At 48.7% G+C, this 23,438-nt stretch overlaps 2 protein-coding genes across 4 annotated transcripts in view; both read left to right on the forward strand.

The window, feature by feature from the left end:
• The window catches only part of PHYH (phytanoyl-CoA 2-hydroxylase), a 63,325-nt gene extending 53,361 nt beyond the window's left edge, over window positions 1-9,964 (forward strand). Inside the window, exon 9 of the mRNA XM_063610165.1 lies at window positions 9,829-9,964. Coding sequence (XP_063466235.1) covers window positions 9,829-9,957 — 129 coding nt within the window. The 3' untranslated portion in view covers window positions 9,958-9,964. The remainder of the gene's footprint in view (window positions 1-9,828) is intronic.
• Window positions 9,965-10,293: 329 nt separating this feature from the next.
• UCMA (upper zone of growth plate and cartilage matrix associated) lies at window positions 10,294-19,874 on the forward strand. 3 transcript variants are annotated; one of them, XM_055296601.2, is made up of 5 exons: window positions 10,294-10,537; window positions 10,923-10,988; window positions 11,090-11,185; window positions 14,983-15,081; window positions 19,438-19,874. In XM_055296601.2, the coding sequence occupies exons 1-5, from the start codon at window positions 10,294-10,296 to the stop codon at window positions 19,533-19,535; spliced, it is 603 nt and encodes a 200-aa protein (XP_055152576.2). In that variant the 3' UTR covers window positions 19,536-19,874. The 3 variants fall into 3 exon arrangements, with proteins under 3 accessions (XP_055152576.2, XP_055152577.2, XP_055152578.2); XM_055296602.2 differs by lacking the exon at window positions 11,090-11,185; XM_055296603.2 differs by lacking the exons at window positions 10,923-10,988; window positions 11,090-11,185.
• Window positions 19,875-23,438: the final 3,564 nt, after the last annotated feature.

Here is a 23,438-nt window from a genome sequence, read left to right on the forward strand (position 1 = left end):
CAAGTGATCCTCCTGCTTCAGCTTCCTGTGAGCCGCTGTGTCTGGCCGGTCCTCATATCCTAGAGCCGTGAGCCGTCAGTGGGCTTCTCACCCTCGAGTGTCATCTTCAGGAGCAGGGCTCTGGCCCACCGGGCCCAGATGCTCTTTAGGTCTCTGACGGGTCTATGTCCTAGCAATGGAGATGAGGGCAGTGGTGGACCAACAGAGCTGGGCACCAGAGCACCACTCTCAGGTCTGGGGCAGCTCAGAGAATCGGCAGTGATTCAGGTTCTTGGATCAAAAGGCCAGAAGCTGCTGAGCAATGGGGGAGTATGGGGGTCGCAGCCAGATACTCAGGCACCAGGGTACACGCCGCCATGTTGGCAAAGCAGGCCTCAGAGATGAAGGCTGGATAGAGGAGGCTGGGTCCTCTGCTGTGGTTACAGCGTGAGCTGCAGGGCAAAGACTTTCACTGCATTTCTTTGGGGAGAGAGAAGCCCCAGGTGACTCGCAGTTCACAGTCTCAAGCCCGAGGTGTCGGACTCTCAGCAGTCTTAGTGATGAGCTCTTTCTTCTGGTTCCATGGACAAGCATCCGATGAGTCCTGGCAGAGACCTGCCCAAGGTCCTCATCCCTGGCTGAAGTCACCCTTCCACCCCTGCTCCTCCTCCTCAACCCTCCTTACCCTCTCTCTCCCCAAAAGGGTGAGGCTGTTTTCTGTCACTCAAAGAATAGAAGAGCCAATGACATTTTTATGCCCTTTCCCCAAGACCTGCCTCCGTGATTCTTTTTCAGGACAATTAAATCTTACCCATTCCAGGTGATCTTCCAGGACAATGGAGCCACCTACTCTCCCCTTTCATAACTAGCTTACTCTCCTCTACCATAGATTTGTTTATCTATTTATTTATTTATTTATTTATTTTTGAGACGGAGTCTCACTCTGTCACCCAGGTTGGAGTGTAGTGGTGCAATCTTGGCTCACTGCCACCTTTGCCACCTGGATTCAAGCAATTCTTCTGCCTTGGCCTCCCAAGTAGCTGGAATTACAGGTTCGCACCACCACACCCAGCTAATTTTTGTGTTTTTAGTAGAGACGGGGTTTCACCATGTTGACCAGGCTGGTCTCGAACTCCTGACCTCAGGCGATCCACCTGCCTCGGTCCCCCAAAGTGCTGTGATTATAGGCGTGAGCCACCACGCCCGGCCTTCAATATGTTAATAACCTGTATAGCCATAACAGTGCTCACCTCCTGAATTTCAACCCAGATATGGGGGATCTCATGGCAATACTCCCTGCAGTTGTACAATGTCCCATTCTAGAAGCCTCTTTCAAAGCTCCTCTCAGCTAGCACATCCTATATCATAGTTGTGATGGTGGAGGACAAATGTTTTATGGCCTCCTTGTGTGGCATGTGGGGAAATGGTGATATGCCAGCGAGTTTACAATTTTCCCTATAGACCCAAGGAAGTCATTGGTCAAGCTGGGAACAGGACACTCGGCTAGTGATGCTGATTCACTCTGGATGGAGATCTGGTATTTGCTAAGTGGACAGCTACTGTCAGACTTAATCTCATGGGGGGACTTCTAGACACCATTGTCATGGAGACGGATCCTATTTCTGTCGCCCGAGAGGAGAAATACTATCTGGATGCTCTGGCTCAGCACTAGAGAACTGAGTCTTTCACAGGGAAATAAGGAACCAGAAAAAAATTCAGAAATGTGGTCCTGACTCACGGGACACTCACTTTCCACACTCATCTGTGTCAACACAGTCAGCTCCGAGGGATGTCAAAGGAGTTAAAACATTTGTTAAAACTGTCACTCTCTTGCCCAACACACAAGCGTTTACATCGTATCTACAGCATTTCCTTCTTACTGCTCCTGAGACCTGAGGAAGGATGTTCATCTATATTCTCCCTGAGGCTCCTGGAGGCCGAGTTCTGAGGGTCCCCTGGTTCCAAGGTCACAATTTCCCCTTTTGGTACAATCCTTATTTCATCCCTACCAAATGGGGGGCTCTCAGGAACATCATTAGTCTTCTGAGAATGAAGCGAAATGAAATAACAATATATTATTTTATTTATTTATTTTTGAGGCAGGGTCTTGCTCTGTTGCCCAGGCTGGAGTGCAGTGGCGCAATCATAGCTCACTGTAGCCTTGACCTCCCCAGCCTCGAGTGATCCTTCCCTGCTCAGCCTCAGGAGTAGCTGGGACTACAGGCGCCACGACACTGGGCTAATTTTTTTTTTTTTTTTTTTGAGACAGAGTTTCACTCTTGTTGCCCAGACTAGAGTGCAATGGCAGGATCTCGGCTCCCTGCAACCTCCATCTCTCAGGTTCAAGCAATTCTCCTACCTCAGCCTCCTGAGTAGCTGGGATTACAAGCATGCGCCACCACGCCCAGCTAATTTTGTATTTTTAGTAGAGATGGGGTTTCTCCATGTTGGTCAGGCTGGTCTCAAACTCCCGACCTCAGGTGATCCATCCACCTTGGCCTCCCAAAGTGCTGGGATTCCAGACATGAGCCACTGCACCCCGCCTACACCTGGCTAATTTTTAAAGTTTCCGTAGAGACAGGGTCTCCCTGTGTTGCCCAGGCTGGTCTCAAACTCCCGGGCTCAAGCAGTCCTCCTGCCTCAGCCTCTCACAGTGCTGAAATTACAGGCATGAGCTACCATGCCTAGCCAACTATATATTCTTAATATGAGGTATATTAATGGGCTTTTGAATGTTTGTTTCAGGTTAACATTTATAAGTGGGCCATGGCATCCTCTGCGACCTCATTTACGTGAACACATTTCCCCAAGGGTCATTTCAACTTTACATATGTTATGCCCTCAGTTCCTGGCAGACCAAGCGGTGTATTGAGTCAATGCCATTGTCAACACTCAACAAAGTTAAACAGGCAAAAAAGACTTCATTCAAGACTTTTGCAGTCAGCCAGGCATGGTGGCTCATGCTTGTAATCCCAGCACTTAGGGAGGCTGAGGCAGGAGGATTGCTTGAGCCCAGGAGTTCGAGACCAGCCTGGGCAACATAGTGAGACCCCCGTCTCTATTTTAAAAATAATAATAGAGGAGAGAACCTGGGCTTGATTCTGCTGAACCAAAGAGCTGGAGTGGTTTAAAGAGCTGCAGGGGTTGGTAATCATAGGCCACTATGTTTGCTAATTGGTCTTCACAACTCAGAGTAAGGTGTCCACTGAATTTATGCCCCTACCTTTCCACAGAGATCAGGATATAGGGTGCTACCTCCTTCAGTGTTTACGTTTCAAAAAATGACCCCAGCCACATGTGGTGGTGCATGCCTGTAATCCTAGCATTTTGGGAGGCCAAGGCAGCAGGATTGCTTGAGCCCAGGAGTTCAAGGCCATTCTGGGCAACATAGGGAGAGCTTGTTTCTACAAAATATCAAAAAATTAGCAGGGTATGGTGGCACATGCCTGCAGTCTCAGCTCCTCAGGAGGCTGAAGTGGGAGGATCACTTGAGCCTCCTCAAGGAGGTTGAGGCTGCAGTGAGCTGTGATCACACCACTGCACTCCAATGTGGGTGACAGAGTGAGACCCTGTCTCAAAAAAAAAAAAAAAATATATATATATATATATATATACACACTTAGGTAGGTCCTTGAGAAAGACATTTACTGGGTTGTAAAGCTGAAAGAAGTTGTGTAAATTTCAAAGGGTCAGAGAAAGAATCTACAATTGTAAATTTTCTTTCTTTTTTCTTTTTATTTTTCTTTCTTTCTTTATTTTTTAGACAGGGTTTCACTCTGTCACCCAGGCTGGAGTGTGGTGGCGCAATCACGGCTCATTGCAGCCTCGAACTTCTGGGCTCAGGTGATCCTCCCACCTCAACCTCCTGAGTAGCTGGGACTGGAGGCATACGCCATCACGCCCGGCTAATTTTTAAAAAAATATTATTTTAATAAGAGATGAGGTCTTGCTATGTTGCCCAAGCTGGTCTCAAACTTCTACACTCAAGCAATCCTCTTTACCTCGGCTTCCCAAAGTGCTGAGACTACCCACATGAGCCACCATGCCTGGCTACAATTCCAAGTTTTCTAAAGTGCTTCTGACAAGAAAAGGGAGGTCAGGGGCCTACGATTAGGAAGAAGCCTTCTAAAGTTTAGCCAGACTAGGGGGAATGGTAAGGTCATCTTAGTTATCTAAGTTCTTCATAAATGCACCCCAAATTTCATTCTTCTGCTTGGGAAAGACCTTAAGCCCAGTGATACACAAACTTGCCAATTTCAGGCTCCTGGATGTGTGCTTTCTTACGACTAGCCTGTTGAAATGAGCTCATAAATGTTTTCTTTCAATACTTTCATACCAGAGTACTTTGGTTGATGAATTCAGCAAACATTTATGAAGCATCTGGTCTGTGCCAGCACCATATTAGGTATGAACAAGGTGGCAACATCCCCTCAAAGAGATACCACAGCACTGAAGGAGATGGGTGAATAAATGAACATTTTAAATATGATGTGAGGCCAGGTGCGGTGGCTTATGCCTGTAATTCCAGCACTTCAGGAGGCCATGGTGGTCTCATCACCTGAGTCAGGAGTTCAAGACCAGCCTGGCCAACATGCCGAAACCCGGTCTCTACTAATAATACAAAAATTAGCCGGGTGTGGCACATGCCTGTAATCCCAGCTACTCGGGAGGCTGAGGCCGGAGAATCACTTGAACCCAGGAGGTGGAGGTTACACTGAGCCGAGATCCTGCCACTGCACTCCAGCCTGGGCAACGGTGGGAGATTCCGTCTAAAATAAATAAATAAACATAATGTGACAGTTCTAGAAATAGTAAACAGAGTTACACATGACCCAGGAATTCCACTTGTAGATATCTACTCAACAGAAATGAAAACATACGTCCACACAAAGACTTGTACACAAATGTGCACATCAGCATTATCCATGATTGCCGAAGGATGGAAACAACCCAAAGTCCATCACCTGATGAATGGATAAACGTGGTATATCCGTATAATGGAGTATTCTTCAGCCATAAAAAGTCATGAGGATGCCGGGTGCGGTGGCTCACGCCTGTAATCCCAGCACTTTGGGAGGCTGAAGCGGGTGGATCACCTGAGGTCAGGGGTTCGAGACCAGCCTGGCCAACATGGTGAAACCCTGTCTCTACCAAAAATACAAAAATTAGCCAGGCGTGGTGGCGGGCGCCTGTAGTCCCAGCTACTCGGGAGGCTGAGGCAGGAGAATTGCTTAAATCCAGGAGGCGGAGGTTTCAGTGAGCCAAGATTGTGCCATTGCACTCCAGCCTGGGTGACAAGAGCAAAACTCCATCTCAAAAAAAAAAAAAAAGGCGGGGGAGGGATGAGGTATGGATGCATGCTACAACTGGATGTGCCTTGAAAATATTATGCTGAGTGAAAGAAACCAGTCACAAAAGGCCACAGATTTTAGGATTCTATTTACATGAAATGTCTAGAATAGGCCAATCCCCAGAGACAAACCAAAGATGAGTGATTGTCTAAGGTTTTGAGGTTAGGAAAAATGGGGAGTGACTGTTAATTTGTATGGGGTTTCTTTTTGGGGTGATAAAAATGTTCTAAAATCGATTGTGGTAATGGTTGCACAATTTCGTGGATATACTAAAAACCATTGAATGGTACACTTTATTTTTTGAGAAAAAATAATGATCCTGGGAATACAGGCGCACGCCACCGTGCCTGGCTAATTTTTGTATTTTTGTAGAGATGGGGTTTCACCATGTTGGCCAGGCTGGTTTTGAACTCCTGACCTCAGGTGATCACCCGCCTCGGCCTCCCACAGTGCTGGGATTACAGGGGTGAGCCACCGCGACCGGCTGAATGGTACACACTTTAAATGGGTGAATTGCATGGTATGTTGATTGTATCTCAAAAAAAAGTTACAAAAATATACATTTATACATATACATACATACATTACCAAATGTAAAAACAGCTTCAGGATACTCATCTATATGGGTCAAGGGCATGATATTCAGGCAGACTTCAAAGAGGAGGTGATGACTGAGATGAACTTGGACAAGGGTTTCTAAAACCCTCCTGGAATGGAAAACATTGTCAAAAGGCCCAGAGAAGTGAGGCCTTCTTGAAGAACTGCAGGCAGCTCTGTATTCCAGCACACAGGAGCCCATGGAGGAGAGGGGGTAGGAAGGAGCTGGCCTTCATCTCTGTGAGATGGTGCAGTATGACAGTTATGACACAGACCCAGGGCAAGGCTACCTGGCGTTCAGTCCCAGCCCCGGACTTGCCCAGCTGCATGGCCTTGGGCAAGTCTCTCTGTCTGTCTATGCCTTAATCCCCTCCTCTGTCACAAGGGTGAGGGTGAGGATTAGAGTTAATGCACCCAAAGTCCTTGAATGGCACCTGGCATGTCCTGAGCATTGCATACATGTTTGCTAACGTGACACAATAATGAACTGTGGAGTGCTTTTAAGCAGGGAAATGACCTGAAGGTTGTTCAGGAAGGCCATCCTCCCAGCGACATGGAGGCTTAGACAAGGCTGTCACCATCGTCTGGGGGAGAAATTATGTCTGGGAAAGGCAGGAGCAGGGGAACGGGCAAGAGCAGAGGGCATTTCAAAAGATCTAAGCAATAGAATCACCAGGGCCTGATGACTAAGGAGCTGGGCTGTGAGGGCGAGGCTGTGCATTTCTGATGGCTCCGGAGCTTCTGGTTTGAATAGCTGGGGATGAACGGTGAGCTTATTCACAGAGATGGAGAAAACAGAAAAAAGAGAAATCTCAAAGGAGATGTCTTTGGACAAATTCAGTATACAGTACTTGTGTGTTTTTTTGTTTGTTTGTTTTCGAGACGGAGTCTCACTCTGTCACCAGGCTAGAGTGCAGTGGCGCGATCTCGGCTCACTGCAACCTCTGCCTCTCGGGTTCAAGAGATTCTCCTGCCTCAGCCTCTCGAGTAGCTGGGATTACAAGCACGTGCCACCATGCAAGCTAATTTTTGTGTTTTTTTTAGTAGAGACAGGGTTTCACCATGTTGGCCAGGATGGTCTCGATCTCCTGACCTTATGATCTGCCCACCTCGGCCTCCCAAAGTGCTGGGATTACAGGCGTGAGCCACCGCGCCTGGCCACTTGTGGGGTTTAAATCAGGTCTTTTGACATCAAATCCAGCACTCTTCTTCCTACAGCCACTAGAATTATGCCTCTGCCTTGAGGTGAGGTGGCGTGTTGTCCTTTGGGGTCTAATGTCACGAGGAGGCCACTTCTGCAGCACGTCCAGGCCTGGTGGGCAGCCTGAGGGCAGGGGCAGCTGAAGGTGGAAACATGGAAAATGAATGCCCATGGTCTAGACGGGGAGAAAGTTGTAAGGCACTGACAGGTCGTGGAAACCAGCTATGGTCAGAATGCTGCTTGGAGCAGATCAGTGTAGCCACTAGGAATCGAATCTCAGGTAGGCTGGGCGCGGTGGCTGCCGCCTGTAATCCCAGCACTTTGCCAGGCCAAGGAGGGGGATTGCTTGAGGTCAGGCATCAGACCAGCCTGGACAACATGGTGAAACCCTGTCTCTATGAAATTTTTTTTTTTTTTTTTTGAGACAGAGTCTCACTCTGTAGCCCAAGCTGCAGTGCAGTGGCACTACCTCGGTTCACTGCATCTTTTGCCTCCAGGACCCAAGCAATTCTGCCTCAGCCTCCCAAGTACCTGGGACTACAGGCATGTGCCACCATGCCCAGCTAATTTTTTGTATTTTAGTAGAGATGGGGTTTCACCATGTTGCCCAGGGTGGTCTCAAACTCCTGAGCTCAGGTGATCTGCCTGCCTCGGCCTCCCAAAGTGCTGGGATTATAGGCATGAGCCACCATGCCCAGCTGAAAAAATTTTTAAAATGATTTACCCAAGGCTGACTGGCCAGTGACGAGCACAGGTGCCTGGTGCATAGCAGCAGGTGTTCAGTACAAGTTTGTGGCTGAAACAAATGGAACTAAAAAGGCACAAGTGGACTTAGGGCATCGAGGATGTCACGGGTGTTTCACATGTCCGCTTTCTCACTCGGACGTCCCATCAAAATCACTCAGCCCTGTGTCTGTCCCTCCCCTCTCCCAGTGACATCTAGTTCATTTGATAGATTAGCCCTGTGGCCCTGTCCTCATGCATTTGCTCCTGGGTCAGCCGTGCCGAGCCCTTGCTCCCCTGTTCAGTGCAGGCCATTCAGTATCCCAGGGGAGCCCACGTAGGGCCACCCAGCATAGCCATCAACCCCATTTTCTTCCACTGGAAACCAACCCTTTATTTTGTTTACTCTGCCTCAGTTATTTTTTTGTCTTAACATTCTTTTCCTGGCCGATGGTAAAGTCCATGCGGGTTGTAAACATGAAAGTCTTTCTTTCTTTTTTTCTTTTTTTTTTTTAAACAGAGTCTCGCTGTCACCCAGGCTGGAGTGCAGTGGTGACACTATCTTTGCTCACTGCATCCTCTGCCTCCCGGGTTCAAGCAATTCACCTGTCTCAGCCTCCCAAATAGCTGGGATTACAGGTGCCCACCACCATGCCCAGCTAATTGTTGTATTTTTAGTAGAGACAAGGTTTCACCATGTTGGCCAGGCTGGTCTTAAACTCCTGACCCCAGGTGATCCACCCGCCTTGGCCTCCCAAACTTCTAGGATTGCAAGCATGAGCCACTGTGCCCAGCCTTTTTTTTTTTTTTTTTTTTTTTTTTTTTTTTTTTTTTTTTTTTTAGACAAAGTCTCGCTCTGTCACCCAGGCTGGAGTGCAGTGGCGTAATCTCGGCTCACTGCAACCTCTGCCTTCTGGGTCCAAGCGATTCTCCTGCCTCAGCCTCCTGAGTAACTGGGATTACAGGTTCATGCCACCGTTCCCAGCTAATTTTTGTATTTTTAGTAGAGATGGGGTTTTGCCATATTGGCCAGGCTGGTCTGGAACTCCTGGCCTCAAATGATCCACCCACCTCAGCCTCCCAAAGTGCTGAGATTACAGGCATGAGCCACCACGCCTGACTGAAAGTCTTTCTTTTTTTAAATAGACATGGGGGTCTTGCTATGTTGCCCAGGCTTGTCTCCAACTCCTGGCCTCAAGTGATCCTCCTGCCTCAGCCTCCCAAAGGGCTGGGATTCCAGGCGTGAACCACTTTGCTCAGCCAACATGAAAGTCTTATAAGAGCGGAGCTTCAGGTAGGTATGGGCTGAGTTCTACGTCTAGTGATGGTTCCCATTAGAAAAACGTTAAACAATGCCCGAAGGCTGACAGCAGAGAGTTGATGATGGTTCCTAATAAAGGCACCATCAGGAACACATCTCCAAAGGGACTGAGCTCCGATGGCCATGTTGGTGTTGATTTCATTAGCGGTCCCATTTCTGGGAACCCATTTCCTCCCCTACATGGAGTATGATGTGTGTCATCCTAGAGATGCAGGATTAGCTGTGGAGCTTTTCAGATACCTGCCCTCCTCTCCTTCCACTGTGGAAGATGATTGACTCTCTTGCTGTTTTTAATTTTTACATTTTTATTTTATTTTATTTTATATGTATTTATTTTTTTGAGACAGAGTCTTGCTCTGTCACCCCAACTGGAGTGTAGTGGCGTGGTCTTGGCTCACTGCAACCTCTGCCTCCCGGGTTCAAGTGATTCTCCTGCCTCAGCCTCCAGAGTGGCTGGGATTACAGATGCCCCCCATTATGCCTGGCTAATTTTTTTTTGTATTTTTAATAGAGACAGGGTTTCACCATGTTGGCCAGGCTGGTCTCGAACTCCTGACCTCGGGTGATCTGCCTGCCTCGGCCTCCCAAAGTGCGGGGGTTTCAGGCGTGAGCCACTGCGGGAAGGCGATTGACTCTTGGCCTTGCTGTCTTTAAAGGGCTCTGGGACCTGCGGCCCCAGGGGTTTGTGTTTGGCTTGGCAGCGAGCATCAGCTGGGAGCAGTGCATCAGGTAAGGTGTTCTCTGGTCGCTGTCAGCATGACTCACACGTCTGTGTGTCACCCTGATGGGTATTCCAGTCATTATGAGCCCTGCTAGCTTGACATTTAGATCAAAACTCTCCCATTGAGCCCCTCTTCCTCCTTGCCCCCACCCATGCTTCAACCCTGAGGACCGGGGCCCTAACGTCCCTGGAGCAGGTGCCAGGACCTCCTTGACACAGCCCTTGGCCTCTGGAACCCTGACTGTTAGGATGAGCCCTTCCCAGCAGCAGATCCCCAGACACGGACATTGGAAAGGCCACTCTGAGACCGTCCCACCCAGGGCCCTAACTACAAGCTCTGCTCCTGGAGACATTTGCCAGGTGCCAAAAACATCTCCAGTGCTCCGTCCAGGAGCAGCCAATGGAGAGGGCAGCCCGGCCCCCTCTTGCTCTCCCCCAGTGGCATCCCAGCCTCCTGCCTCTCTCTTCCCTCCCCTGCCTTCCTCCCTCTTGCCTGGGCTGCCTGCCTCAGAAGTGGGGACCCAGGAGGGTGCAGGACGCCTGGTCTGCCCTGTGGGTCCTGGACGGAGCCCCTACCTCTGCAAAGATGACTTGGAGACAGGCCGTCCTGCTGTCTTGCTTCTCCGCCGTGGTGCTGCTGTCTAGTGAGTACGGGAGGGTCAAGGAGGAGGGTGTTAGTTACACGGTAAGGGATACTTGCCATGCACAGGTAAGGCTGCTCAGGTGATGCAGGTAGAAAGGGGTATGCTTATTGTTAAGGTGTGTGTGTGTGTGTGTGTGTGTGTGTGTGTGTAGGACACAATGTAATACAGAAAAAAAAAAAAAAGAAACAAAATAGAAAAAAAACCCAAGCCAGCCTGCTTGGTGGGTTCCTGGGGAGATTGGCTCTGCAGCTGGTACGTGAGAAACCACGGGCCCCTTGCCAGGCCCTGGCAGGATGCTTAGCCTGGAAAGCAGGATGGGGGCTCAGCTCAGGGTCTGGGCTCCCCCTCTGACACTGCAGCCTCACTCTGTGCCCTTGTCCTGCAGTGCTGAGAGAGGGAACCAGTGCATCTGTGGGGACCACGCAGGCGGCGGGAGAAGAGGCGAGTGAAGGTGAGTGCAGGGGCCGCCCAAGGGGCAGGGCAGGTGCAGCCAGTGAAGCAGCAACCCCGACACCCCCACGCTGCTGGTGACAGGCCTCTCCTGGGTTTCAGATGCAAAACAGAAGATTTTCATGCAGGAATCAGATGCCTCGAATTTCCTCAAGAGGCGCGGCAAGCGGTCCCCCAAGTCCCGAAATGAGGTCAATGGTAAGGATGCTGGAGGGACCCCCCGCTCCCATCACCACCTCTGCTCGCACCTCCCGGCTCCTCCTCTCCCACAGTCAGCCGGGCAGCAGGATGCAGCCAGGCACCGAGGGCTCACCCCAGGGTATCAAAGGGACTGCAGCTCTGAATGAGAAATTACACCCTATTTCCTGACCGTAGGTTGTATATTGGATTGAATACTTTGTCAGGGTAAGTAGGCCCCACCTCTGCAAAGATGACTTGGAGATAGGTCCTCTTGTCCTGCTTCTTGGCCATGATGCTACATTAAATGCACCTAACAGGGATAAGATGCATTAGATTTCAGAAAGGTGTAGAGAGGGAAATCTATGTTCTGGTCCGGAGGGGACCCACACATTAGTGTGCGCTTTGCGGGTACTGGCCCAGCACACCTTCTGCGAGCAACAGCATCGTACATGGGGAAGGCACAGGACACTGGGTGCTGAGAAATGTGGGTTTGGGGACAGCTGTGCTGCTAAGTGGCCTTGGCTACTTCCTCCCTCTGGTCCTAATTTCCTTATTTATAAGCCTCTGAAAGAGCTGTGTTCAGCCAGCAGAGTTTTTTTTTTAAGTTTTCGTTTTCAATGCATTGGGATGAGCCTGTCTGCTGCACAGCCTGCTGTAGGGCCTGTGGAGCCCCGGCTTCAGGGTCCTCATGCCCTTCACCTGCCAACCCCTGAGGGCATTTGAGTTTCTACTCCTAAACCTGCTTCTTCCAAGACGATGAGCTCAGACCGTATAGCCCAAGTCTCTGGCTCGAGTCTTTCAGCCTCGTGCCTCTGCGTGAATGAACTCTTTGTATTCTTCAGGGCACTCAGCAAGGTGACTTGCTTGGTAAAAATAACAGGACTGTTTTCAAATGATGGGAAGAACAGAGATAGAAATGCTTGGAGATGAAATTTCTTTTTTTTAAAAAAATTGAATAAGTATAACCATGCTAGGAACTAGGCCTCATACAACTTGAGATTTAAAAGTTGGCCAGCGTCAAGAAGCACTGAAAGGTTGGGAGGGGGGCTGGACTGTTTTTGATCGAATTGGGAGAAGCAATCTTCTGGCAGACTTCCAGGGGAAACAGGCATGATTTTAGGCCGGGCAAATAGCTTCTGTCCTTTTTTGAGATGGAGTTCGCTCTGTCACCTAGGCTGGAGTACAGTGGCAGGATCTTGGCTCACTGCAACCTCCACCTCTCAGGTTCAGGTGATACTCCTGCCTCAGCCTCCCAAGTAGCTGGGATTACAGGCGCCTGCCACCACGCCTGGCTAATTTTTTTAGAGACGGAATTTTGCCATGATGGCCAGGCTAGTCTCGAACTCCTGACCTCCGGTGACCCACCCGCCTCGGCCTCTTAAAGTGCTGAGATTACAGGCATGAGCCACCGTGCATGGCCTCTTCTGTCCTCTTAAGCTGACTCCAAACAATGAGCTACACCATTTAGCCTGAAGTGCCTCACCTCGGACAGAAGCTCAGTGTGTCAGTTAGTCATGGGAGATGCAGGACAGCCTGGTGAACACCCAGGATTGTGCATGAATGCATCTGCTGTCATCTAGTCAACTCCTGTGGGTGGCAGGAGGGCAGTGCTCAGTGATCCCTCAGGTTGGATAAACGGCAGGTAACAGACACTTCAATCAACTTGAATTTGGAATCAGGAGACAGGCATCTGACATCTCTAAGCCTCTGGGATAAAGGTGAAGGTTACTTTAGGGTGAAAAGAGAGTGTGATGAATGCGTGTTCTTGAGAAGGAACGTACACAATGCACAGAATGACGCATAGTATAAAATTACTATCTTGTCCTGAGGATTAAATTGTTCTTATTCATTACCTCAAAGCTGCAGTTTGTGGCACCTCTGAAAAGGCCACTTGGGAAGATTGTTTCCTGTCCCAAGTACACAGGGGACAGAGAATGCTTCTTTAGGAATAGGCAGTGACTTACTAAGTACCTGCTTCCTAAACCCTAAGCCTCCGCACCTCCCATAACGGCTTTCTGGCACTTGGAGCAACATCAGGACCCACAGTGGGTGGGAAGAGGGAAGCTGAGCCAGCAGTGGCGTGTGGGAGCCTGGTGCCCTAGCTCTGCGCCAACCTGCTGTGTGACCTCTGTTAGGTCATGCACATCTCTGAGCCTGAATCCCCTCTGAGAAATGTGTGGATGCCGAGTGAGAGGTGGGGCATGGCTATGGATGGGATAACCAACCCCTCTGCCAGACTCAAGTTTCCTGCAACTAAGTAGGTAACGGCAGACGTTTGGGAAGAAACATTCCAGACGTCTGGAATCTGCACTAAGCCCAGTTCACAGCTAACTTGATTTTTAATCTGAGTTAACTTAATAGAAAAGTAACAGAAATAACTAGTATTTATACAATTCATTAATTAATGTAAGCGTCTTACTTCCAAGAAGGATTTGAGATGGTTTCTATTTGTTTGTTTGTTTATTTATTTATTTTGAGACAGAGTGTCGCTCTGTTGCCCAGGCTGAAGTGCAGTGGCGCAATCTCAACCTCCACCTCCCCGGTTCAAGCAATTCTCCTGCCTCAGCCTCCCAAGTAGCTGGGATTATAGGCACCTGCCACCACACCCGGCTAATTTTTGTATTTTTAGTAGAGTTGGGGTTTTGCCATGTTGGCCAGGCTGGCCTTGAACTCCTGACCTCAAGCAATCCGCCCGTCTCGGCCTCCCAAAGTGCTGAGATTACAGGTGTGTGCCACCGCACCCGGCCTGAGATGGTTTCCAATATTACCATTTTGCAAAGACTTTTCGTTGTTTCTCCCAGCACCTCTGTAACGTGGGTTGGCGGTAGGGAACCATGACTTTCCCCAGTTTCTCTGCTTCCTTCATCACCCCCCAGCCTCCGTCTTGCACTTCAGAGTTGACGGGGCAAAAAAACAGTACCTCCGTCTCCCCCATTTGGTGTGAGGGGAATCCCAGCGTGAGACTGTGAGGCATGCTGAGGGACCGGTTCTTCCTGCCCTAGACGTGGCCTCTCTGGCTTCATGGGTTTCTCCAGTTGAAGCTCGTGTTGGGGGAAATACCTTGAAAGTAGAGAGCTTTATATCGTTTCCTGCAGATAACCGGGAATTTTTATTCCAACAGCTGTAATGCTTCGTAAAACTTGTCTTACATCTTTCTCCTTATTGAACTATAGGTCTCTTAAGCAGAGGGAAGGATTTTATTTTATTTTTTTTTTGAGACAGGGTCTCACTCTGTTGCCTAAGGTGGAGTGCAGCAGTACAGTCATAGCTCACTGCAGCCTTGAACTCCCGGCCTCAAGCAACCCTCCTGCTTCAGCCTCCCTAGTAGCTAAGCTCACAGGCGTGAGCCACCATACCTGGCTGGAGGGACGGAATCTTTCTTACTCGGCTTTTTAATTCCAGTGCTTAGCCTACATCCTGGCCGTGATAAGTGCTCGAAAATGTTGAATGGATGTGAGATAAAGTTGGATTGTTCCTTTACAGAATTCATTTCTGATTGATCATGGGATTTCTGGTTTCCAAGTGGCCTGGTATACTTGGATACACCACCAACTTTATAATCAGAGCTAAATCACTTTACTCTTTGGGGCCTCTGTCTTCTCATCTGCAAATGAGGCATCTGGATCAGACAATCACCTTCAAGTTGTAAAGTCTATGTCAGGAGTAAAAAATTTCAGGGGAGTCTCCAACCACAATCCCCCACAAACCACTCATCCCCCAACCAGATGTGACTTCTCAGATGACCTGTGCTGCCTTAAGTGTGTGCCCCTAAATGTCCTCATTCTTGAGGGGCAACTCTTCTTTTCCTTTCACAGCGGAAAACAGGCAGAAGCTTTGGGCTGATGAGCTGCGGAGAGAATATTACGAGGAACAAAGGAATGAATTTGAGAACTTCGTGGAGGAACAAAACGATGGTAAGAGCTCTTCAGCCAGTGTCTTCAGGGAGGTGGAGCATTGGGAGGAAATCACATGGTTTGCTTTCTCTCCTTCTACCCAGCCTTTTTTTTTTTTCTTTTTTTGAGATGAAGTCTTGCTCTGTTGCCCAGGCTGGCATGCAGTGGTGCGATCTTGGCTCACTGCAACCTCCACCTCCCAAATTCAAGCGATTCTCCTGCCTCAGCCTCCGGAGTAGCTGGGATTACAGACGCCCCTAGCTAATTTTTGTATATTTAGTAAAGACAGGGCTTTGCCATGTTGGCCAGGCTGGTATTGAACTTTTAATTGGAGGAGGGAGGAAAGGGAAGGTCTACTTTCAATTCATATCCATGAGAGCCTTGAAAAGAAGGGAGGGCCGGGCGCAGTGGCTCATGCCTGTAATCCCAGCACTTTGGGAGGCCGAGGCGGGTGGATCACCTGAGGTCAAGAGTTTGAGACCAGCCTGGCCAACATGGCAAAACCCCATCTCTACTAAAAATACAAAAATTAGCTGGGCGTGGTGGCAGGTGCCTGTAATCCCAGCTACTTGGGAGGCTGAGGCTGGAGAATTGCTTGAACTCGGGAGGTAGAGGTTGCAGTGAGTGGAGATTGTGCCACTTCACTCCAGCCTGGGCAACAAGAGCGAAACTCCATCTCAAAAAAATAAAATAAAATAAAATAAAAAGAAGGGAGAAAAATGGCTACACAGAACTTGAGAAGGTGTGGAAGGGGACAGAATACCCTTATTCCCGTTGGTTTGGGGGCTGTGGGGATGGGGCAACTGTTTGCTAACTGTGTGGATATAAAACTCCTTTCCCTCCCTCTTCCTGTTTGGGCATCACCGCGCTGGTCTGTGTTCTCCGTCTAAGCACCAAAACTTCGGCTTAGCTCTGGTAGGATCGTATTGGGCAGATTCCACACTCACTCGCATGTGCCTTATATTCATGTCAATGTCCTGGCTCCAGGTCCTACTCCATCCTGGAAAATCAAGGCCTTCATTGACCTATTCAGTGTACTCAGCATCTTTACTGACTGGCAGAAGCAAACCAGGAAAACTGAACTCAGAAAACAGCTTGCTTTCTACCCTCTCACCCCACCCGCACCATCAACATCTACAGCCTATCTTCAGGCTCCAACTCATCCAAAAGCATCAGATCCCCTGAAAATTTTTATATGGTTTTCTTGTGGCTTTATGCTTCTCCTATTTGTATCCTTTTCGCTAAGCCTTGGTCTTTTCCTTGCTAGCAAAAAATAAAGAGTAGGAAAGGCCCAGGGAGGCCAGGAGTTTTGAGGGGCTGAGGTGGGCGGATCACTTGAGGTCAGGAGTTTGAGACTAGCCTAGCCAACATGGTGAAACCCCGTCTCTACTAAAAATAACTAAAAATTAGCCAGGCATGATGGTGCACACCTGTAGTCTCAGCTACTTGGGAGGCTGAGGCAGGTGAATTGCTTGAAACTTGGAGGCGGAGCTTGCAGTGAGCCGAGATCGCACCACGGCACTCCAGCCTGGGCAACAGAGCAAGACTCCGTCTCAAAAAAAAAAAAGAAAAAGGCCCAGACCAGAGAGCCCAGTGTCTCTGGCCAGGCAATCCGCACCCCTCAACCCCTCAGCAGACAGGGTTCCTGTCTGCTCTTAGAAAGTGCTGGCTGTGGCCGGGCACGGTGGCTCACGCTTGTAATCCTAGCACTTTGGGAGGCCGAGGCGGGCGGATCACGAGGTCAGGAGATCGAGACCACGGTGAAACCCCATCTCTACTAAAAATACAAAAAAATTAGCCGGGCGTGGTGGCGGGCGCCTGTAGTCTCAGCTACTCGGAGAGGCTGAGGCAGGAGAATGGCGTGAACCCGGGAGGCGGAGCTTGCAGTGAGCCGAGATTGCGCCAATGCACTCCAGCCTGGGTGACAGAGCAAGACTCCGTCTCAAAAAAAAAAAAAAGTGCTGGCTGTGCCAGGGCTCGGTGGAGGATGGTGCAGCTGGGCACATGGATAGAGGATGCTCTGTCTTTGAGCCACAGCCTCCCACGGAGTGGGATTTAATTTTGCTGTGAAGTACCCTCAAGGGTCACCCACAGCAAACATCCTTAGGACCGTATAATGGGGATCACACCAGCATACCAGAGAATGTGTATGTGTGTGTGTGTGTGTATTTTCCTTTTTTTTTTTTTTTTTTTTGAGACAGAGTCTCATTCTGTTGCCCAGGCTAGAGTGCAGTGGCATGATCTCAGCTCACCGCAACCTCCCGCTCCGAGTTCAAGCGATTCTCCTGTCTCAGCCTCCCAAGTAGCTGGGATTACAGGTGTGCACCGCTATACCCAGCTAATTTTTGTATTTTGGGTAGAGACGGGGATTTACTATGTTGGCCAGGCTGGTCACGAACTCCTGACCTCAAGTAATCTGCCCATGTCAGTCTCCCAAAGTGCTGGGATTACAGGCATGGGCCATCGCACCTAACCCTGTTTGTTTATTTATTTGGTCTTTCTCCAAATTTCAAGATTGTAATGCTCCTGAGGAAAATCACCTGGTACCTCCTGGGTGCACGTGAACTTGGACATGAGCCCCAGTTTAGGTCGCCTTTGTTGGAGAGAGTCAACTCTTTCAGTTCTCCTGGCTGTTTGCTCTGATGGATTGGGGAGGCAGCACCCTCAGAAGGCATCTCCTAGTGAAAAGGAAACCACCCCTGGGTCAGGTGCTGCAGGCTGTGCCCATTGCCCTGCAGGTGCACCTGGCTGAGCCCTGCAAACAGGTGCTGGGCTTGGATCCTGGCAAATCAAACTTTCTTAGGAACATACTGGGAAAACTTCAGGCCGTCACAGCTTGGAAGCACACACTTCTGCTAGAGATGTGTTTATCTTGGTGGGCAGCTTGAGGAGAAGCATTTAAAAGTTGAGAATGTGGCCTTCAAAATTCCTTCAGTGTGATTTTGACTCATACTATTAAAATAGCATTTTATTTTGAGCAGTTTTAAATGTTTTAGGTCCAAAGCTCTAGCATATAGATGGAAAAACATTCACTGTTTTCCCTTTCTTGATGAATTCAGGATGCAGGGTTGGGCACCTGCAGGTCCTCTTACAGGATAGGAAGACAGGAGACCCTAGGTCTCGCCCATACACATGGAGAAAACACAGGCCTTTGGGGAATGCAGTTCCAGAAGCTGTTGTCCTTGAGCCCTTGCTCTGCCAGGCACTGTAAGTGGTCACCTAATCCTCACGAACTGCCTCTGAGGTAGGTCTTGTAATTTCCAGCTCATGTTTCAAAAATTGAGACTCAGGCTCGGCACCGTGGCTCACCTGTAATCCCAGCACTTTGGGAGGCCAAAGTGGGAGCATTGCTTGAAGCCAGGAGTTCAAGACCAGCTTGGGCAACTAAGTGAGGCCCTGTCTCTACAAAAGAAAAAAAATTTTTCAGTTAAAAAACATAAGCTGGGCATGGTGGCATGTGCCTGTAGTCCCAGCTACACTGGAGGCTGAGGCAGCAGGATGGCTTCAGCCCAGGAGTTCGAGACCAGCCTGAGCAACATAGAAAATGAGAAAATTAACTTGGCTGGTGGCATGTGCCTGTAGTCCCAGCTACTTGGGTGGTTGAGAGAGGATCACTTTATCCTGGGGAGTTCAAGGCTAGCGTGACTACGATCATGCCACTGCACTCCAGCCTGGGCAACAGAGCAAGACCCTGTCTCAAAAAAAAAAAAAAAAGGTCCACAACAAAAATAAAAAACTGAGGCTTAGAAAGGATACGTGTATACCCAAGGAGACGAGGCTGGTAGATAGCCCTAGTGTTGGAGCCCCAAGGCTTATTTGCCAGCAAAGCTCCTGTTCTTGGAAATCAAGGATGAGCAAACGCATAGAGGGTCTTGGAGAGCTTCTTTGATCCAGGAATTGGCCCTGAAAATTAATTCAGAACAGTATGGAGGAAAAAAACTCCAAGTTGACAATTATTTCCTTCATGTTTTCAAGGCATGGTTTGTAGTCCCTTATTTTTCTTGCATGTCCTTCCAATAGCCCATTCCTGCTACTGTGTTGTTACTTTTTCATCTTGTGTCTTGGTTGTTATGTCTTTGAAACAGGGCTGCATAAGCCTCTGCCCTCCTACGCTGGCTGTGCAGGCAGAAAAGCCTGAGATGCCCAGCCCTGGTCTACACCTGCCTGTGACCTTCGCCCATCTGGGTCTGACTTATATACAAGGCCTGTCAACTCACATGCTCTGGATCCTCACCAGTCCTGGCCTTGTCTCACCAGGGCTCACAAACACTCTCAGTGCAGGTCACCACAGGACAGGGGTTTGGCTGATGGCTGCTGGGCTCAGTGGCAGGTCAGAGTCCCCCTGTCCTAACAGGTGGCTTTGTCTTTCCTCCCCAGAGCAGGAAGAGAGGAGCCGGGAGGCTGTGGAGCAGTGGCGCCAGTGGCACTATGACGGCCTGCACCCATCCTATCTCTACAACCGCCACCACATCTGATCCCATCCTGAAGCCAGCCAAGAAGACGAAGCTTGTAGCACACATTGGCATCCCCGTGTTCCAGCAATATTTCCCATGCAAACCGGCCCTTCAGAAGGTCTCAGCTTGGGGTCTGCAGTGGCCAGCAGCTCTGGAAAATACACATGCCTTTCCTTCCAGTGTATGTAAGTGCCCTGGCTTTCACCTCTTTGCAGACCATCTTCCGAGGTGAGCAACTGCCTGCGGGGCCTCCTAGCACAATACCTACAGTGGCTTCCCCTGGCTTCATTCTCAAGCAAAAGCATCACAGTCAAGAATCACATGTTTGCTTATGGCTTACAAATAAAAACGCTGAATCAATCACGTGTATTATCTTCTCAAATCTCCAACCGAGGGGTTCCATGCTGTCTTCCCTGAGCGATGATGTGATTCTTGCTGACTCGGGTGTTTGAAAGCTTGAACTTGAGGAGCATTGCCCACTCTTCTCAATATGCCCCATGCGCCATTGAATATGCTAGAGTTGACTCACCCAGTCATCTATCAGTGTGATCGATTTCTGGACATGAAACGCTGGGTCATAACATATATATATGTGTGTGTGTGTGTATTTTTTTTTTTTTGAGGCAGGGTCTCACTCTGTCACCCAGGCTGCAGTGCAGTGGCAAGATCATGGCTCACTGCAGCCCCGACCTTCCAGGCTTAGGTGATCCTCCCACTTCATTGTCCCAAGTATCTGGGACTATAAGCACGCACCACCACGCCCAGCTAGTTTTTGTATTTTCAGGAGAGACAGGGTCTTGCCATGTTGTCCAGGCTGATCTTGAACACTTGAGCTCAAGCAATCCACTCACCTTGGCCTTCCAAAGTGCTGGATTACAGGCGAGCCACTGCACCCAGCCGACTTCTACGTATTTTAAACTGGCTAAATCGAATTTCTCTTTGAAGAGGTTGTGTGCTTCCTTTCATGCGCGTCCGTGTGAAGAGACCACCAAACAGGCTTTGTGTGAGCAACATGGCTGTTTATTTCACCTGGGTGCAGGTGGGCTGAGTCCGAAAAGAGAGTCAGCAAAGGGTGGTGGATTATCATTAGTTCTTACAGGTTTGGGGATAGGCGGTGAAGTTAAGAGCAATGTTTTTCGGGCAGGGGTGTATCTTACAAAGTACATTCTCAAGGGTGGGGAGAATTACAAAGAATCTTCTTAAGGGTGGGGGAGATTACAAAGTACATTGATCAGTTAGGGTGGGGCAGAAACAAATCACAATGGTGGAATGTCATCAGTTAAGGCTATTTTTACTTCTTTTGTGGATCTTCGGTTACTTCAGGCCATCTGGATGTATACGTGCAAGTCATAGGGGATGCAATGGCTTGGCTTGGGCTCAGAGGCCTGACATTCCTGCCTTCTTATATTAATAAGAAAAATAAAATACTGTTGAAGTGTTGGGGCAACGAAAATTTTTGGGGGATGGTATGGAGAGAGAATGGGCGATGTTTCACAGGACTGCTTCAAGCGGGATTAGGGGCGGTGTGGGAACCTAGAGTGGGAGAGATTAAGCTGAAGGGAGGTCTTGTGGTAAGGGGTGATATTGTGGGGATGTTAGAAGAAACATTTGTCGTATAGAATGATTGGTGATGGCCTGGATATGGTTTTGGATGAATTCAGAAACTAGATGGAATAAGAGAAGGAAAAAACAGGTATAAAAGGTCTAAGAATTGGGAGGACCTAGGACATCTGATTAGAGAGTGCCTAAGGAGATTCAGCATAGTCCTGCCAGCAAAGATTATTTATTTACTTCAAGAGTTTAGAGTGGCAGTTTGGGGATAGCACCAGGAGATATCAGCTACGATGGCTTGGACAAACGGTGTAAACCGGCAGTGTAAACAAGAGCAGGGCATGTATGAGTAGTTGAGAACGGTGAATAGGAGTATGACTAGACAGAAGATAGTAGGTATGACAAGTTTTTGGGGGGCACAGTCTAAGTTGGTCTGGTGTCTGGAATGAGACTGGGGCCTAATAAAAAGGAGCGTCTATACAGGAGCTCAAATGGGCTGTACCTTGTAGCATTCTGAGGACAGGCCTGAATTCTGAGAAGGGAAAGTGGTAAAAGTATTGTCCAGTCCTTTTTAAGTTGGTGGCTGAGCTTGGCGAGGTGTGTTTTTAAAAGACCTTTAGTCCGTTCTACTTTTCTTGAAGACGGAGGACCGTAAGGGATACAAAGGTTTCACTGAATACTAGGAGCCTGAAAAACTGCTTGGCTGATTTGACTAATAAAGGCTGGTCTGTTATCAGACTGTATAGAGGTGGGAAGGCTAAACTGAGGAATTATGTCTGACAGAAGGGAAGAAATGACCTCGGTGGCCTTCTCAGACCCTGTAGGAAAGGCCTCTACTTATCTAGTGAAAGTGTCTACCTACACTAAGAGGTATTTTAGTTATCTGACTCGGGGCATGTGAGTAAAGCTAATTTGCCAGTCCTGGGTGGGGGCAAATCTTCAAGCTTGATGTATAGGGAAGGGAGGGGGCCTGAATAATTCCTGAGGAGTAGTAGAATAGCAGATGGGACACTGAGAAGTTATTTCCTTGAGGATAGATTTCCACAATGGAAAGGAAATGAGAGGTTCTAAGAGGCAGGCTAGTGGCTTGTACTATAGCATAGCCTGCCTTTGCTGGTGTGTGGCGATTAGGCCTGGTGGAACTGCCATCAATAAATCAAGCGTGATCAGGGTAAGGAACAGCAAAGAAGGAAATATGCGGAAATGAGGTGAATGTCAGGTGGATCAGAAAGATACAGTCATAGGGGTCAGGTGTGGTATCAGGAATAATGTGGGAGGCCAGATTGAGGCCCGGGCCAGGAACAATGGTAATTGTGGGACTTAACAAAGAGTGAGTACAGCTGAAGGAGCCAGGGAGCAGGAAGTATATGCGTCAGGTATGAGGAAGAAAATAGATTTTGGAAATTATGAGAAATGCAGAGAGTGAGTTGAGCATAGTTTTTGATTTTTAGGGCCTCTAAAAGTATTAAAGCAGTGGCAGCCGCTGCATGCAGACATGAGGGCTAGACTAAAACAGTAAGGTCAAGTTGTTTGGACAGAAAGGCTACAGGGTGCGGTCCTGGCCCTTGTGTAAGAATTCTGACCGCACTAACCATGCCTAGGAAGGAAAGGAGTTGTTGTTTTGAAAGGGATTGAGGTTTGGGAGATTAATCTGACATGATCAGCAGGGAGAGCACGTGTGTTTTTATGAGAATTACGCCGAGATAAGTAACAGATGAGGATGAAATTTGGGCTTGACTGAAGTAATGGGGGCTGTCTGTGAAGGCTTGCGGCAGCACAGCCCAGGTAATTTGCTGAGCCTAATGGGTGTCAGGGTCAGTCTAAGTGAAAGCAAAGAGAGGCCGGGATGACGGGTGCAAAGGGATAGTAAAAAAAACCATGTTTGAGATCCAGAACAGAATAGTGGGTAGTAGAGGGAGGTATTGAGGATAGGAGAGTATGTGGGTTTGGCTCCATGGGATGGATAGGCAAAACAATTTGGTTGGTAAGGCGCAGATTCTGAACTAACTTGTAAGCTTTGTCTGGTTTTTGGACAGGTAAAATGGGGGAATTGTAAGGAGAGTTTATAGGTTTTAGAAGCCCATGCTGCAGCAAGCAAGTAATAACAGGCTTTAATCCTTTTAAAGCGTGCTGTGGGATGGGATATTGGCATTGAGCGGGGTAAGGGTGATTAGGTTTTAATGGGATGGTAATAGGCATGTGATTGGTTGCCAGGGAAGGAGTAGAGATGTCCCATACTTGTGGGTTAAGGTGGGGGGATATGAGAGGAGGACGCGAAGGAGGCTTTGGGTTGAAGGGCGGCAATGAGATGTGGCTGTAGTCCAGGAATAGTCAGGGAAGCAGATAATTTAGTTAAAGTGTCTTGGCCTAATA

This window comes from Symphalangus syndactylus, chromosome 10 (assembly GCF_028878055.3).
Source record: "Symphalangus syndactylus isolate Jambi chromosome 10, NHGRI_mSymSyn1-v2.1_pri, whole genome shotgun sequence".
Lineage (NCBI taxonomy): Eukaryota > Metazoa > Chordata > Mammalia > Primates > Hylobatidae > Symphalangus > Symphalangus syndactylus.

What these genes read in the sequence shown, in the direction of transcription:
- UCMA (XM_055296601.2), top strand. Translation starts at nt 10,294, where the DNA reads ATGGAGAGGGCAGCCCGGCCCCCTCTTGCTCTCCCCCAGTGGCATCCC. An exon ending in CGCCGTGGTGCTGCTGTCTA is followed by an intron (nt 10,538 to 10,922) that starts GTGAGTACGGGA and finishes CTTGTCCTGCAG; the next exon opens with TGCTGAGAGAGGGAACCAGT. An exon ending in CGTGGAGGAACAAAACGATG is followed by an intron (nt 15,082 to 19,437) that starts GTAAGAGCTCTT and finishes TTTCCTCCCCAG; the next exon opens with AGCAGGAAGAGAGGAGCCGG.